The sequence below is a fragment of the Piliocolobus tephrosceles genome, chromosome 2, assembly GCF_002776525.5.
Source record: "Piliocolobus tephrosceles isolate RC106 chromosome 2, ASM277652v3, whole genome shotgun sequence".
In the NCBI taxonomy this organism is placed as follows: domain Eukaryota; kingdom Metazoa; phylum Chordata; class Mammalia; order Primates; family Cercopithecidae; genus Piliocolobus; species Piliocolobus tephrosceles.
This window is the reverse complement of record NC_045435.1, coordinates 168,947,981-168,964,374: the sequence shown is the minus strand read 5'-3', so window position 1 is coordinate 168,964,374 and position 16,394 is coordinate 168,947,981. Positions and strand designations below refer to the sequence as shown.

Below are 16,394 nucleotides of genomic sequence, written 5' to 3'. Positions count from 1 at the left end.
CCTCCTGAGTAGCTGGGATTACGGGGGCACACCACCACACCCGGCTCATTTTTGTATTTTTACTAGAGACGGGGTTTCACCATGTTGTCCAGGCTGGTCTTGAACTCCTGGCCTCAAGTGATCCACCTGCCTTGGCCTCCCAAAGTGCTAGGGATACAGAAGTGTAAATAAATTTTTAAAAAATCAGTAAAAACGTCAGTGCAATATGTATTTCTTGATTGCATGAGGGTGTGCCAGTTTCAGGCACACCCTGAAAAATCAAAGGCACGTCCTGAAAAATTAAACATTCTACACACCTATTCATTTTCACTCTTAAAACAAGTTAAAAATGCCTTTTGATGGAAAGAAAAGGGAAGAGGGTAAGGGCTACAAACAAAATAATCTCGACCACTCCTCATTTGCAGTCTAAGCTCCCTCACCTTGAAAAGCCGCAGGCTTCTGAGGGATGCAGGTCAGGACCAGAGTTAAGGAAGTTCCCGGGGGAGGCCACTCCCTGCTTGATAATTTTCCAGTTCCAGCTGGTGTCGAGGTCCCAGCTCATCTCTGCCCTTCTGCCCTTAACCACCGGACAAACGTTTCCGGAGCCTCTCCAAAGAGCAAGAAAGGGGACGGGGATGGGGAGGGGGAGACGGGACGGGCTGGAGGGCAGCTCTGCGTCGCACACGGGGTGGTGGGTTCAGTCGTACCCCCAGCTTGGCCGCCCTCCAGCAGCAAAGCCGGATCCCGTGTGCCCGCGCAGGGGCCAGGAGAGGGAAGCCTTGTTGTACCCTTGGGATCCAGAAAGCTAAACGAGGGGCTGCTGCAGGTGTAAATTCTGAGGCTGGTCCAGGCCGCTCTCCCGCCGACTTCAGAGAGGATTGTGCAACAGGTGTGCCTGGCAATCAAGGGGCGGAGGGGAGGAAGCCATGCTAGGACCTCGGCTCGCTCAGAGCTGTGCGGCAACAGCTGCAGCCACGGGTGGTGGTGTGGTAGAGGGGAGGCTTTCTTAGTCACCTCCTTATGGGACTGGGGTGTGCGCGGCTTGTGGGGACGATGCTCCGCCCCATAACTGTGTTTGCGTCAGAGGGCGAGGCAAGGGCCGATGGGCCTCGGGAACCGACACCTGAAGTGGAACGGGAACTCGGCAAGGGGCCTCAGGCGGCCCAGCGGCACCCGGGCTCACCCCAGAACCATTCGAATGAAAAGGGGTGTCCTGCCTGAAAACCCCTCGCGGGGTTCAGCTTCCCCTTAGCTACACTGCTTTACAGGCAGAGAGCAGCCCTGAATCCTGGGCAGAGGCTGGGCTCAGGACCATGTGCCAGCATAGTGGGGCTATTAGAAGGGACAGTTAATACAGCCTGCAAGCTGTCATTTATCAGTAAGTATTCACTGAAGTCCGCCTGGAGCCCACATCTATGCTAAACCTTCTACAATAGAAGGTTGGAAAAGATAGGGGTGTCTAGAACGGTTGCTAAGACAATTAGGCCTCTACTGGTTCCCATCTGTGGACTGTCAGCCACTTTCTTCATATATGTTCTTTCCATTGCCTCATCTCTGAAACTGTGTAACTATTAAAAGAGCTACAGAGTATTACATGTGTTAATGTAAAGTTCTTAGAGCAGTGCCTGGCACTACAGAAAGTACTCAGTGAAAGTTAGCTTTTATTATTTTAAATATTTGACAAAGTCTCTGCTTCTCCAAACTGACTCTGGTTCCCACGTGGTTTCATTCATTCACTATTATTTCTGGACGTCTTGCCATGGCCACTTCCCAGTTCCAGGAACAGGCAGTCGTTGTTTCTTCCAGGTTATCATATTGAGATACATGGTTAGTACCAGTGACACTTAGAAGTGTCAGGTGGTTTGGGGGCTGCTTTCTTTCTTGAATTTTTCCTAAGAGCAAACTTTTCTCTTATTGCCACCCTGATGTTTACAATAGAAGGGTTTTGAGCAATGGACAAGCACAAGGAAATGAAAAACACATACAAAGGAAAATGAGTGGATTGCTGCAGTTGGATAGACAAGTGTAAAATACCTGGGTCTCACTGTACATCAAGCAGCCTTCAGATCTGTAAGGGAACTATTCTTACTGACTGAAAAGAACAAAGTAATACTGTCCACTCATTGTTGAATTAACAAACACAGATTAAGTGGCCTGTCTTGGACAAGACAAACCAAGCTCTGGCCTTTGAGGGCTTAAAGTGCAGGGAGAGTGACTTTAAACATTTATGAACTGGCCCTTGTGCACCTTTCCATCCTCATCTCTGAGGGTCTCTCCATCTTTTGCTCTGTAATTTCATAAATTTTCATTTCCCGAATGAGCCCTGTTTCCTGCAACTTAGGTCTTCCACCAGTGAATTTCCCTCTCTCTATAAGGCCCTCTCGAGGCCCTACCCTGCACCTCACACATCTTCATGGTCTGGCTGATTCTAGACTTTTTTCAGCTCTCTGCTCTGACTTTCCTGACAATGCCACCACTACTCCATCTAAATCAATGACTCCATATCCTTTTTATTTCACCATTATTTGTATTCATAGTACTTAATATATTTGTATATATACAAATATATTTGTATTGTTATATATGTGTTATCCATAATATATTTATAATAAATTTAATCAATATGATGTGCTGGAATATATTTAATTGTATTAGCTGCCTGTCTCCTCCATTTTTAGTGCCTGTATAGTGCCTTTCATGCTCTATGCCTTTGATTAATATTCATTGAAAAACAAAATAAGCTTTATGTTAAGTATTTATGTACTTATATATTTATGCATGTGTACATATATGTGGATATATGTATGTACACATATGTGTACCTATACACACGCTCTATAGCACTGCCTTGAACAGTGCTAAATTTAAAAGCCAAAGCACTTGTTAATCAGTAGTAACAACTGTGCTTTTCATTTCTCAAATTTTGTTGCTAAAAACTGCTTTTAAAAAAATTTTGCCTATCCTAGTTAAAAACTAATTGGTCGTGAGACTGAATTGAAATTCAAGATAGTTCTATCTTACATAAGAAAGATACCTTAAAGATAACCTCTAACAACTTTCACTGAAATTTGGCACATTGGGAGAACGTGGGGTTTTTTGTTTTCTTTTTATTCAATGAAATGGGAACATGAATGCAACAGATATGAATCATGAATAATTTCAATTCAGCTAGTTAGTGAGCTGTACAGCATTAAGTAAATACTTTATCTTTATGGGCTTAGTTTTCTCATTTATAAAGAAGAAAGGAAAACTCAGATTTGTGAGGGAGGTCTGCGTTGTAGGGAAAGGTTTTTGAGCAGTAATAAAGTAATCAAATGAGAATAACTGACTTTAAGACTCATTTTTGTTTCTTTTGTGTCCTTGGTTTACTTGTTAGTTTTGTAGAACACGTTACTACTACAGTTTCAGTTGGGTCTAGTTGATATGGTATCTACATTTTGATTTAAGGTTTAATATAAAATTCTATAGACCAGGTGTAGTGGTTCACACCTGTAATCCCAGCATTTTGGGAGGCTGAGGCAGGCAGATAACTTGAGACCAGCCTGGACAACATGGGAAAATCCCTTTTCTACTAAGAATACAAAAATTACCCAGGTGTGGGGGTATATGCCTGTAATCTCAGCTATGCCGGTGGTTGAGTCATGAGAATTGCTTGAACCTGGGAGGCAGAGGTTGCAGTGAGTTGAGATCGTGCCACTGGCCTCCAGCCTGGGCAACAGAGTGAGAGTCTGTCTCAATAAAACCAAAAGACAAACAAACAAAACTGTAAAAGGCTATCTTACATTGGTTCTAAGCATATGTGTTTTGTTTTCTTGAGCCTAAATGCTGAAGTGGATTTTTATGGTAAAACTCCCGGTTACAAGGTACTTTGCATTAATAACTGGCCTCAGTCACCCTACTTCAATCTCATACCTCACAGATATGGTGGGCTTTGTACTCAAAGGCTCACCATCTTCTTGCCCCACATATTTGTATAAATGCATCTCTGCTTGCTCTGCTTTACTTTGACTGAAACCACAATTCAACGGATGAAATGTTTGTCTTCTTAGATGGTAATCAAATCTTTTAAATGCATAAAATTTATATATCATGTAACTGAATGACATGAAAGCTATTTAATTTGTGACTTACCTCAGTAAATGTTGCCTTCTCCCTGGGCTAGTCACAGTTCCCCTCTGGCATAGCATAATGTCTCATTCTTACTTACTGGCAGGAAGTTAGGCACCTAGAATTCTTGTGATTGTTTTCAGAATGGTAGAGTTTTACTAAAATCATTCAGAACCTATGTCTCTGCTTGGGGCTTGAGAAGAATGTGAACTATTTTATATATATATATATATATATTTTTTTTTTTTTTTTTTTTTTTTTTTGAGGGTGAGTGTGGCTGGAGAGAGTTGTTCTTAGGCATAACTAGATTTAGGTTATTAATCTGAATTTATTTGTTAATTGTCTATGTTACAGGCATAGTAATTTTAAGATCTTCCAGAATTAAGTATGATTTCCCTGTGGGTTCCAGGTTTTACTTTAGTTATGTTTGAAAGCAGTAAGACACAAATTTCAGACCTTAAGAAATGGGGGTTGGCCGGGCGCGGTGGCTCAAGCCTGTAATCCTGGCACTTTGGGAGGCCAAGACGGGCGGATCACGAGGTCGGGAGATCGAGACCATCCTGGCTAACATGATGAAACCCCGTCTCTACTAAAAAATACAAAAAACTAGCCGGGCAAGGTGGCGGGCACCTGTAGTCCCAGCTACTCAGGAGGCTGAGGCAGGAGAATGGCATAAACCCGGGAGGCGGAGCTTGCAGTGAGCTGAGATCCGGCCACTGCACTCCAGCCTGGGCGACAGAGCGAGACTCCGTCTCAAAAAAAAAAAAAAAAAAAAGAAATGGGTCAAAAGGCTTTAGCTGTGTCAAAAGATAAATTACAACAAATTTAAAGATGTAATTAACTTATGTTAGGAATTCGTGAATATGATAGCATCTTATCTAAAAATAGAGAGATGCTACATGGGACATTGCAGAGTAGTCAGTTTTTCTAAGGTACCTTGAGCAGCAATGAGGAAATAGCATAATACAAAAAGTGGATTAGTTAACATTAGATTAGTTCAGGTTACTCTCTTTATAAGGGCTAAAGTGTGGGAACTTCTTTGTTATGTAGGTTGAAACTGCCCTGTTTGGAGGCTGGGCTTTCATTTCTCTCCTGATTTCTTGGAAGGTCAAATAAACAACTTAGTTTCAGTTTGCTAATGCGGAACTTTAGCATTAGTTACTCCATCTTGATTTGATCTGTTGAAGCCTAGTGCAGGAGCTCAAACCAAATCGATGTCGTCCTATACAGTTGTTAATATTTAACAACTGTAATACAAATTGTGAAGTCAGAACTGGAAATCCTCTGTGCTGCTTCTCCCTCTCTCTGACTGCAGAGGTTTATAATTATCGAATAGTGTAGAGCAGCAATGAAGACATGATTTCTGATAGAATTAGTTTAAAAGAGATGTACTAATGTGTATATAGTATATGTTACCTCAATTTACTCCAAATTTATCACTTAACAGAGAGTTAGAAAGAAGTGTTTGGTAATCAGATTGTAACTTGAAGTTCTGTGTTTGTTTTGGAGTAACTATAATTCAAATGGTACAATATATAATATGACTTTATCACGAACATTTGTTTTCTTTTAGTATAGCATAAAAATATGATTTTCTCTTTCTCTGAAGTTATTTCTGAAATTTACCTTTTAGTAAAAGTGGTGGAAGCAATGATTTAAAGTTATCATGTTAGATTAATTAGCTAATTTATTCAGGACACAGCCCAATCATTTCCTAAACTGAGTTATGTTATTTCTTGGAATAGACTCATCATATTAGTCAGAATTCTCTAAAGAAACAGAACTAGGATGGAGACATATATATATATATGAAGAGATGTATTATAAAAAATTGGCTCATGCAATTTTGTATGCCGAAAAGTCCCACCACATTAGAAGTCTGTAAACTGGAGACCCAGGAAAGCTACTGGTCTACCCTAGTTAGTCTACCCTAGTTACACATGTTTACTAGCTTAATGTTCACCTTATAGATTAATTGCAGAAAAATATAAGATTTAATATTTCTACTCTTCTGACTTGATGAGGTCCACAGCATTGATTTCTGACCAGTTAATGCAAACTGGATTCCTGTTGTTCTAAGAAAATCCAGGAAGTTAAATCAGTAACACAAATACATCTTTTGATTTATCTCAGGGCCAAATAAACCCACTTGGAATTACTCAACCTTTGCTGAACTTCTTAGATGTAATTAAGAGGTGACTGTAATTGGAGCATTCTTAAGAGTTTCACTATATTATGAAAATGTGTGCTTAAAGTTGGTAATCATAAAAAATAATTTTGAAATGGCAAGGAAGAAGGTGGTTTCTTCTTGAGAACTCTATATTTTAGTTGAGGATGTGGAGAGATCAGTTGACTTATTTGCCACTTAGGATTGCACAGTAGGAGTAGTTGGTGAAAGGGCAGCCAACACTGGAGTGGGCCTGAGAAGTGGGAGGGCAGTTTGCATTAGTGCATATGGGTCAAAGATAAAAATGTTGGGTAACGGATATTTGCCTGATGTGTTCATTGTAATTAATAGTCATGAAAACCACTGGGATCTACAGTAGATGGAGAAAATAGTGACTGGATAGTAGTGGGAAAGACTAGGATGGGGTCAAGGCATCAGAAGGCAGAATTACTGAGTAGAATATTTGCTGTCATTTATGTTTCTGTAGAAATACCAAGTACAGGCAGGGAGCAGTGACTCATGCCTGTAATCCCAGCACTTTGGGAGGCCAACGCAGGCAGATCACGAGGTCAGGAGATCAAGACCATCCTGGCTAGCTCGGACAAAAACATTAGCCGGGCATGATGGCGGGCACCTGTAGTCCCACCTAATCTGGAGGCTGAGGCAGGAGAATGGCATGAACCCGGGAGGCAGAGCTTGCAATGAGCCGAGATCTAGCCACTGCACTCCAGCCTGGGCGACAGAGCGAGACTCTGTCTCAAACGAACAAAAGAGAGAGAGAGACAGAGAGAGAGAGAGATGGTGGTCAAAGTGCTATGGCTGTGACAACTCCTGAGACTGGGTTCTCTGCTTAAAAAAAAAAAAAAAAAAAATCTCTCTTTTTTTTTGGACGGGGAGTCTCGCTCTGTCGCCCAGGCTGGAGTGCAGTGGCAGTATCTCGGCTCACTGCAAGCTCCGCCTCCAGGGTTTACACCATTCTCCTGCCTCAGCCTCCCGAGTAGCTGGGACTACAGGCGCCCGCTACCACGCCTGGCTAGTTTTTTGTATTTTTTAGTACAGAAGGGGTTTCACCCTGTTAGCCAGGATGGTTTCGATCTCCTGACCTCGTGATCCACCTGTTTCGGCCTCCCAAAGTGCTGGGATTACAGGCTTGAGCCACCACGCCCGGCCAAAAATACATCTGGTCAGGATTGGCATGACAGGTCGATAGGACCTGAAATTTTATGAGATAATTGCAGTGGTGTGATCTGATAATTAACCTTTCTTGCTCTTTACCTGGACCATTCCTGGAGCCCAAGCCCAGAGGCTTGGAAATGAACCACACACTTCATTTAGGTTGTGCAGGCTGTGAAGACTGAAGTTTTAGCTCAATTACCCTTTGGGGTCTTAGCTCGCAGCATTACTTCATGGCTTTCTTCCTGATTAGACTCTCTTCTTAAAGGCTTTTAGAAAGTGTTCGCCATCAGCCAAGTGCAGTGACTCATGACTATAATCCTAACACTTTGGGAGGCCGCAGTGGGCAGATAACGAGGTCAGAAGTTCGAGACCAGCCTGGCCAACATGGTGAAACCCCGTCTCTACTAAAAAATACAAAAATTAGCTGGGTATGGTGCCTGTAATCCCAGCTACTCGTGAGGCTGAGGCACGAGAACCGCTTGAACCCAGGAGGCAGAGGTTGCTGTGAGCCAAGATCATGCCATTATACTCCAAGCTGGTGACAGAGCAAGTCTCCATCTCAAAAAAAAAAAAAAAAAAAAAAAAAAGAGAGCGTTCATCATCATGGGCTGACCAACAATTTCTACATTCCTAACGAGGCCACATGCAGAGGTTTATGCCTGTAATCCCAAGACTTTGGGAGGGAGAGACAGGAGGATCACTTGAGTCCAGGAGTTTGAGACCAGCCTGGGCGACATAATGAGACCCTGTCTCTATATAAAATAATAATGAATTCTACTGTGAAAACAGCAAGGGGAATGAGGTCAAGTCCAAAGGATTTAAATGGCCAGATAAGGCTCTACTCGATGAATAAAGAGGAATATCCCGTGAATGTGACTGTATTGTTTTAGAATATCTTGTTCCAACAGTTATATTGGACCTACAAATGTATAGACAACATATTAATATTAGATCTCTTTCAGAACTATTTCAATCCATGAACAATAAAAGTAAGTAAGTTACTAAGTGTTTAATTTCCTCCCTATAATACTAAATGTGTTGTTGACTTGTGTTCTTTGTCGTATTTTTTTTTAGCTTATGAAAGGATATTATTTGTAGCTATGTTTTCCTTTGCAAATCCCAGTACTGGGCACTCCTAAAAACTTTGCAAGATATGTGGTTCACTCTTCTGCTTAAATTCCTCCAATAATTATCAATGACACCTGGGATAAAATCCAAACTCCTTACTAAGGGTCTCCCTAGATGAACTTCTTCCTATTGCTTTGGTGACAGCCATGCATACTCTTCCTTTCTTATGACTCTCCTCTCTCATGAACATGCTAAATTCCTTACAAAGTCAGGGTTTTTACATTTGCTTTTCCTTCCTCCTGTAGCATTTCTCTGCAGGTCTTCACATAAAGCTTTCCCCTTCTCATCTTTTTGATTTCAATATAAATTATATCCATCTTCCTCTGCCCTTTCTCCCAGGTTTTCCCCATCATACCAATATGAAGTTTTTTTTTTTTTTTTGAGACGGAGTCTCACTCTGTCACCCGGGCTGGAGTGCAGTGGCCGGCTCTCAGCTCACTGCAAGCTCCGCCTCCCGGGTTTACGCCATTCTCCTGCCTCAGCCTCACGAGTAGCTGGGACTACAGGCGCCGCCACCTCGTCCGGCTAGCTTTTTGTATTTTTTTGTAGAGACGGGGTTTCACCGTGTTGGCCAGGATGGTCTCGATCTCCTGACCTCGTGATCCGCCCGTCTCGGCCTCCCAAAGTGCAATATGAAGTTTTTTAATAAAAAAATTATTTTATTTCCTCCAGAAGTTGACTGTAAGCTCATTGACAGCATATTGACTTTTTGATAGCTGTATCCCCTGATTCTGCAACAGAGCCAATCACATCATGCATCATCTATATTCATTAATTGTAGGAGGAATAAATTATAAAAGCTATATTTACAGTGCATTAGTACTAGGCTAAATCTGTTTGCTAAGCCTTATTTTTATTAGTATATGAGCCTGTCACCAGTGTTCCACTTAAATGTATTGCCTATTCTAAGTATTATATTTTATGTGGCATTAAGTATTCATTTAAAATATTGAGGAACATAGTCCCTTGAAATTATTTTCCATTCCTATGGAATCACTACACTGTGGACTATACAAATAACCTTATGAAGCATCATTGCAATGTACATACTTATTACATGTCTTCCTCTATTCTGCTAAATACTTTAGAATTTTTCATCTGTTAAATCTTTTGCTTTTCTTTCTCGAAGTCTGTTGATCTTTTCACTTTTGTTTTGTTGAATTTCCTCAAATTGTGTGTTCTAAAGATCTAAGAGTGACAAATTGTGAAATTTAATTTTGTAACTGCAATATCATAATTGATGTTTTGAGAAAATTATCAAGGGAAACAGGAGAGAAACACACTGTAGATTAAAATGCCTGGTAACCTGTTGGCCCAGACAAGCATCTGAAAACTGCTAGGAGGAATGACATGATTTTACCTCTGTATTAGGGTTTCTCAGCACTGTAGTATTTTGGGGTGGATAATTATTTGTTTCCACGGGGATGTTCTGGGCATTTGAGGATGTTTAGCAGCATCCCTGGCTTCCACCAACCAGATGATAATATCAGTCTCTCCTCCAGTAGCGACAACTAAAAATGGATCCAGACCTTGACAAATATCCCTTCAGGGGTCAACCCCCTCTCCCCATTGACTTCTATACTATAGGATATGTTATTTGTTATAATTCCACAATTATAATTTTTCACAGGGTGCTTTTGGGCTCTGGGAATGCTGACACATAGCCATTATTTTTGGCTTTTTTTTTCCCCCCCCAATTTCATCTCTCTTTTCCATGAAGGCATGCCACAATCTTCATATAGGTCACTTTAGATCGGTGGATTTACTTTCACTTTCACAGGTATAAAAGCATATTTTCTATCTGAGTTTTAAATAGTAAGAATAAAGCTCTAGGCCGACACTATTCACAGCGAACCACCCTCAAAATAGAAGTGAATGTGAAACCACAGATATTTCACTGAAACATATCTGAAGATAAAAACATACCTCAAGTTTCACAGATATAGGACTTCTGAGCTGCGAGGTCAGTTTGTAGATAACTAGGGTTATTCTAAAAAGGATTGATGACAAATTATTTTACTTGCTCCTATTTCAGGATCTTCCAGACATACTGTCTACCCTAAGCACCAGGCTGGACACATTGGGAAACAGGCTGGCCACCTGGGCTCCCAGGCCATCTACCCAGGACGTCAGCATAGCTACCTAGTCCCACCTGCTGGTGCAGCTAGCATTCCTGTTCAAAATCAGCCAGGTAGACCTGCAGGGGTGCCATGGATGCCAGCACCACCACCACCATTAAACTGTCCACCAGGATTGGAATACTTAAGTCAGGTAATTTCAAATACGTAAAATACTCAGAAAAAATAAAACTGTGCTCCTGGTTTATGAACCATAGTAATTTTGGTTAAGTGATATTTACTTATTTACTGCTTATTAATTAATGTCAGAAATGGTAAACAACACATTCTGTTAACAAATCACTAGTTCTTTTGGGTTCGATTCATTGTTAAATCAAAATATGAATGTCACAGGTGATTGTTTTCTAAGATTTTTTTATATAATGTGATAATAGTCCAAAGTCAAAATTTATTAAGCACTATTTTCTAGGTTTTGTTTTTAAGCATTATACATGTATTACCTCACTTAATCTTTCCAGAATCTCTATGATGTGTAAGCGTTGTAATCATCATCACCCTACACAAGAGGAAACTGCAGTCCAGAGCAGTTATATAACTTACCCAGGATTAAAAACCTAATGAACTGGGGGTGCCCTGTTCATCACCAATCAGGGGTTGGTACCCTGATTCTGGATTCTGTGCTTTTTAATTCCAATACTGAATAATTTTCTTGACATTTAAAAGACATCTAAAATTTACAGTAGAGTTTTAGTAAGTAGTATCAAAAATGACTTAATATTTTTGTGTGGGATTTGAGTCATCTTTTTCTTCCAATTAGTAAAATTACATTTTTATGATGCTTTTTTTCTTTGGAAGACCCAATTTTACAAATGTCACCAATAAGGAAAAAAAGTCCTGGATTTTGCTGTACTACATGATAGCTTACCTCAGCAAACTGAGGTTTAATATTTGTTTTGTCTTAGAGATCAGATTGGTAAAATAGGAATATAAAGTTTTATATCTCCAATCTATAAACACATATTTCTGTGATAGTCAATGAGTTTTCAGTAAATGAATTATATCTCTCTTTTACTATTTATAATAACTTAATTTCCCACAATGTACTTGCACAGTGAATATTATAAGAATGTTTAGTAGTTCATATTTCTCTAAGAAATACCCTAATTTTTTTAATGAGAGTCTCAAAAATATATAGAAGAAATTACCACTTACTATAAAATGATTATATGAAGTAGACATAAAATGAGTAACTGAGACTTACAGTAAAAACTTATTTAAATCAATAAAAAAGTCTTTATATTTTAAATCCTCATTTAGGAAGAACATTGTTTTCTAACTTTTATAGGGATTCCACTATATTAGTTTATTTTACCTAAATTTACAATATTAGTAGTGAATGCTTTCAATAAACATATAGCATTTTTAATTAAGACTATGTTAACTTTAGTTTTATAATAAAAGGTACCAAACTTATTAAAAGTTGATAATGATAAATGTCAATAACTGATTATATGCAGTATTAAACAATAAAAACATTAATAGTAATTGATTCTCTATAAAATATTTAACATACAACTTAATTTTCTTTTTACTATAATAGATAGATATGATACTAATTCATCAGCAAATTGAACTTCTGGAAGGTATGTATTAATTGTATTGCTTATATTTCTAAAAAAGAGAAGTTTATGCAAATAAAGATACATCGAAAACTATAAATATAGCATTCCGAGGGATGTGGGATGGTAAACCTGATTATTTACAAATGTCTGTCTTAACAATAATGAAATCAGTAGTCTATTTCTGAACATTAGAAGTTAAATGGTAAAATACAGTTGGCCCTTCCTATCCGTGGGTTCCACCTGTGTGAATTCAATCAACCATGGATCAAAAATATATTTTTAGAAATTGTACCTGTACTGAGCATGTGCAGACTTCTTTTTCCTTGTCACTATTTCCTAAGCAGTACAATATAACAACTCTTTACATAGCGTTTACCTTGTATTTGCGTATTATAAGTAATCTAGAGATGATTTAAATAATACAGGAGGAGGTTCATAAGTTATATAGAAACACCATGCCATTTTATATCAAGGACTTGAGCAGCCTAGGATTTTATTATTCACAAGAGGTCCTAGAACCAATCTCCCACGGATACTGTGGGATGACTGCACTATTACGATAAGCATCTGTCCTAATGTTATAAACTCTAATGTAGAAGGAATACAGCCAAGACTTATTTTTGCTCTCTTGTCTCTCTCCAAATAACTTTAAGGGATTCAATCACTTTACCTGACTTCTACCACTTCAGCTCTTTTCTCTCCAATCTGTGATCACCTTGAGAATGGCACAGAGCCAAATCCAATATTTTAGTTACCTTAGTACATTTCCAAGTGAGTAAACTTTTTGAATTTGGATGGCAGTGTTCTGGAAAATTGTTGTTCCTGCCCACAGTTTCTCTTGAGAGTTCAGATGAATCTAGTAGAATCTTTGTTCCATGCGCTGTAGATTACTAGCCAGGGTGCAGGGGCACTGCAGTGTTGTAGGATGCTGACCAGCAGGCCTCCAGCTTGTCTTCTTAGAAGAGCACTCTTGCTCCTGCTGAATATTCCTGATGCCACCAGATATTTTCTTGGGTCCAGTGCTTCCTAGGTGCACGAATAAATTTAGTAAGCCTCTACATGCTTCAGAACAGCCGCTAGGGGAATGAGAGCCTACGTAGAGTTATGAACCACAGTGTCTTCCCTCTGATATAATAAAGTTACTTCTTCTATGTATTATAAAAACTGCTGGTTTTTAGAAAATATCTGTTAAATAAATTCATTTTTGCATAGCTGCAGTTTCTTTAACTGGTTGAAATTATAACTTGAATTGTACAAGCAGAGTAATGAATTTCATTAACATATACAATTGTTACCTATTACATTTAAACTGCTTTTAAAGTATGTGATTAGATATTTATAATGTTCTTGGTTTTTTGTAGTTTTGCTAAATTAAGTTGGCTCTGGAAAGGAGCACTATGTTCTGTAATAGTTTGTATTCTGAATTATTTAAAATGTTTTATTTTATGGAATGTATAATAGAGATAATAAAATCCAAAAGGCCAGACAGTATACATTATACAGCATTATATTTATAATTTTTAGATTTATAAGCTTTATATATATTTGCACAATATATGTGCTTCATTGAAAAATACAAAGTTCCACATTTACCAGTTTTTAATTTTTTTAAAAAAGACATTTTTAATTTTCTTTTTTTTTCTCAAATTGAAAGTCTATATTGTTTGCTAACATCAAGGCATATAAAAAGATGATTACTCAGTTTATTTTTAGCACCTGAGACTATGACAAATACTTATACCTTACCATGATTGAAAAGTTAATAGATTCTAAAAATATAATTGCTGCAATCTTTTATTTTGTCTCCATTTTTCAAGTCACTTGAAGGAAACTTCAAGATTGTGTAACCCCATTGATCTCATTTTATAGATAAACGAGCTTAAGATTTTTGCAAGTAAGTTACATAATTAAACAATTAGTTGGATAATAGATGCCCACACAGGAATTAATTTTTTTAAATTCGATTTTAAATTTTTTCGCAAACTTTTGTCTATGGCAGATGTTAAGGTCAAGTGCAGTTCCTATATAGGCACAGTCTAGGACCTGTTTGAGTCCCACCATAGACTCTTAAGGAAGTTTATGGTAATAGGACTTCTGAGGAACATTTCTGTATGATGTCCTTCTGTGGATAGTGGGACAATTCATTGCTCCTTCATGGCTTTAAACAAGGAGAGGTTTCCAATGTGTGGTTCAATATGGAAGTCCTTGGTAAGACACCATGTGAGCGTCAGCATTTTGTGTTCCTCTGTTTCCCCAAGAGGTTAGCCTATCTAAGGTACAGAGTTCACTTAGGATGCTCACGGTCTAGATATTCTGAGTTGAAGCCCTGATTGCCAAGCACCTTCCCCATTTGTTTAATATTCATCTCTTACTTTCAAATTACTGCATAGCTAAATAAGGGTGCCCTGAGCCCAATGTGATGTTCTAATTTGCCTTCCATTTTTGCCTCTCACTTTTAATGCATGTGCCTTGAGAATTAACCCTCTTACTGCCTTTCATCAAACAGTGCAAACAAACAGGACATAAGTGTGGCTTATAAAACAAAATCTTAAACCAATTGATTTAATATATTTTTTGCAATCATCCTATATTCCTCTCCATAATATACACTAACTATACCAAATAAATGGACGTTTTATCCGTACACCTAGCACCACTATGCTTACCTGCAGCATTGCCCCAACCCTCAGCAGCAAAGTCTCTCTTCTCACAGGAGTCTATGGGATTAGAAAAATACGACTTGCTTTCTTTTCCGTGTCTCACAGAAGGACTCAATTTCTCCATGCATTAATAGCCTAGCTTCCTCCTTTCCCTTTGCCTTTTTCCTCTGCCTGATCAACTCTAAATATCATTCCTTTTTATTCTTTCTATGATACTTGGAGCATCATCTAAAACTAGCTAGATAATATAATATCTTAAGATAGGTTCAATAATTTTAACATAAAGGCAACTGATTTTATTTTCATTTTTAGTCCTATTCAGTTTTGAAGGTAGTAACGTGTATGAAATCAAGAACAGCTTTGGGCAGAGGATTTATTTTGCAGCAGAAGATACTAATTTCTGTACCCGAAATTGCTGTGGGCGGTCTAGACCTTTTACCTTGAGGATTACTGATAATGTGGGTCGAGAAGTCATAACTCTGGAAAGACCACTAAGATGTAACTGTTGTTGTTGCCCCTGCTGCCTTCAGGAGGTATGTGAGCAATTACTAGAGCTTTTCGTAAAGTAGTTCAGCAAGAATTTCCACCCTTTCATTGAATCTGTGTAATCAAATGAGATTTAAAGGAATATGGCTTCATGAGCTATATGTTTGGGCCTCTGAATCAATTGTATAAGAAGGGAAGGAAGGCAAGTAAACAACAGGGAATAGTTAGCCTTCTATCCTGTAGCAGTCTGCCTCATGGGGTTGAGCAACTGCTCAGATATGAGAGTTCCTGATATTCAAGGAAAGGTCAGATAGGGCACCTTTTTCAAATCATTTTTTAGAGATGACTACAAGAGGCATGGTCGAAACCAGCAGAGTTGCACCATTGAAAATATCCTAAAATAGCATTCTAGGATTATGGGGACAAAAGAATGAAGGAAAGAACAGATGTGTTCATCTCATAATTTTGGCCAACCTACTAAGGGACAAACCTAGGACAAAGTCTTGTCTCCTATGTTTTTCATTTCTCCTTTTCAAAATACAAACCTATATATCTGTGCCATCTGCAAAAGGGATATCCTAAATGGGAGTATCTTCAGCTCTATAAAGACCAGATATCTGTTTCATATTGCATGGCAGCCTACTCCTAGAGAATATGATTTCAGGGAAGACACTAGGGTTCAGAGATGTTTTAGGAAAATTGGCCTTTTCCAGGATCCCACTGGCCCAACACCATATCTGCCTGGGTAACTTAGTCTTGCATACAGATTGCTGTGAGAACATCACACAGATAGAGATAAAGGCATAGACTTATCTAAAGTCTAATACTGTATTTATTTTGAGAGGATAATTGAAGTTATTTGTAATGAATTGCTTTGTTTTCCATGCCATTTAGGTTAGGTATAATTATATATTTGTAAGAATATCTATCTGAGGAAAAACTGAGAATTTGATGGGAAATGCTCTATAATTTGAATAGCACATTAAAATAC

General features: G+C 38.7%; 1 protein-coding gene and 1 long non-coding RNA gene across 3 annotated transcripts in view; one reads left to right on the top strand and one right to left on the bottom strand.

The window, feature by feature from the left end:
- Nucleotides 1–981, bottom strand: part of LOC116418724 — a 36,264-nt gene extending 35,283 nt beyond the window's left edge. Inside the window, exon 1 of the long non-coding RNA XR_004228866.1 lies at nucleotides 420–981. This is a non-coding gene — a long non-coding RNA (uncharacterized LOC116418724). The remainder of the gene's footprint in view (nucleotides 1–419) is intronic.
- PLSCR2 (phospholipid scramblase 2) overlaps nucleotides 1–16,394 on the top strand; it is a 57,854-nt gene that overhangs the window by 21,960 nt on the left and 19,500 nt on the right. The window contains exons 2-5 of one of the 2 annotated variants that reach the window (XM_023215376.1): nucleotides 10,408–10,520; nucleotides 10,593–10,828; nucleotides 12,236–12,278; nucleotides 15,230–15,450. In XM_023215376.1, coding sequence (XP_023071144.1) covers nucleotides 10,772–10,828; nucleotides 12,236–12,278; nucleotides 15,230–15,450 — 321 coding nt within the window. In that variant the 5' untranslated portion in view covers nucleotides 10,408–10,520; nucleotides 10,593–10,771. The remainder of the gene's footprint in view (nucleotides 1–10,407; nucleotides 10,521–10,592; nucleotides 10,829–12,235; nucleotides 12,279–15,229; nucleotides 15,451–16,394) is intronic. The other variant, XM_023215375.1, reaches the window with a different exon arrangement.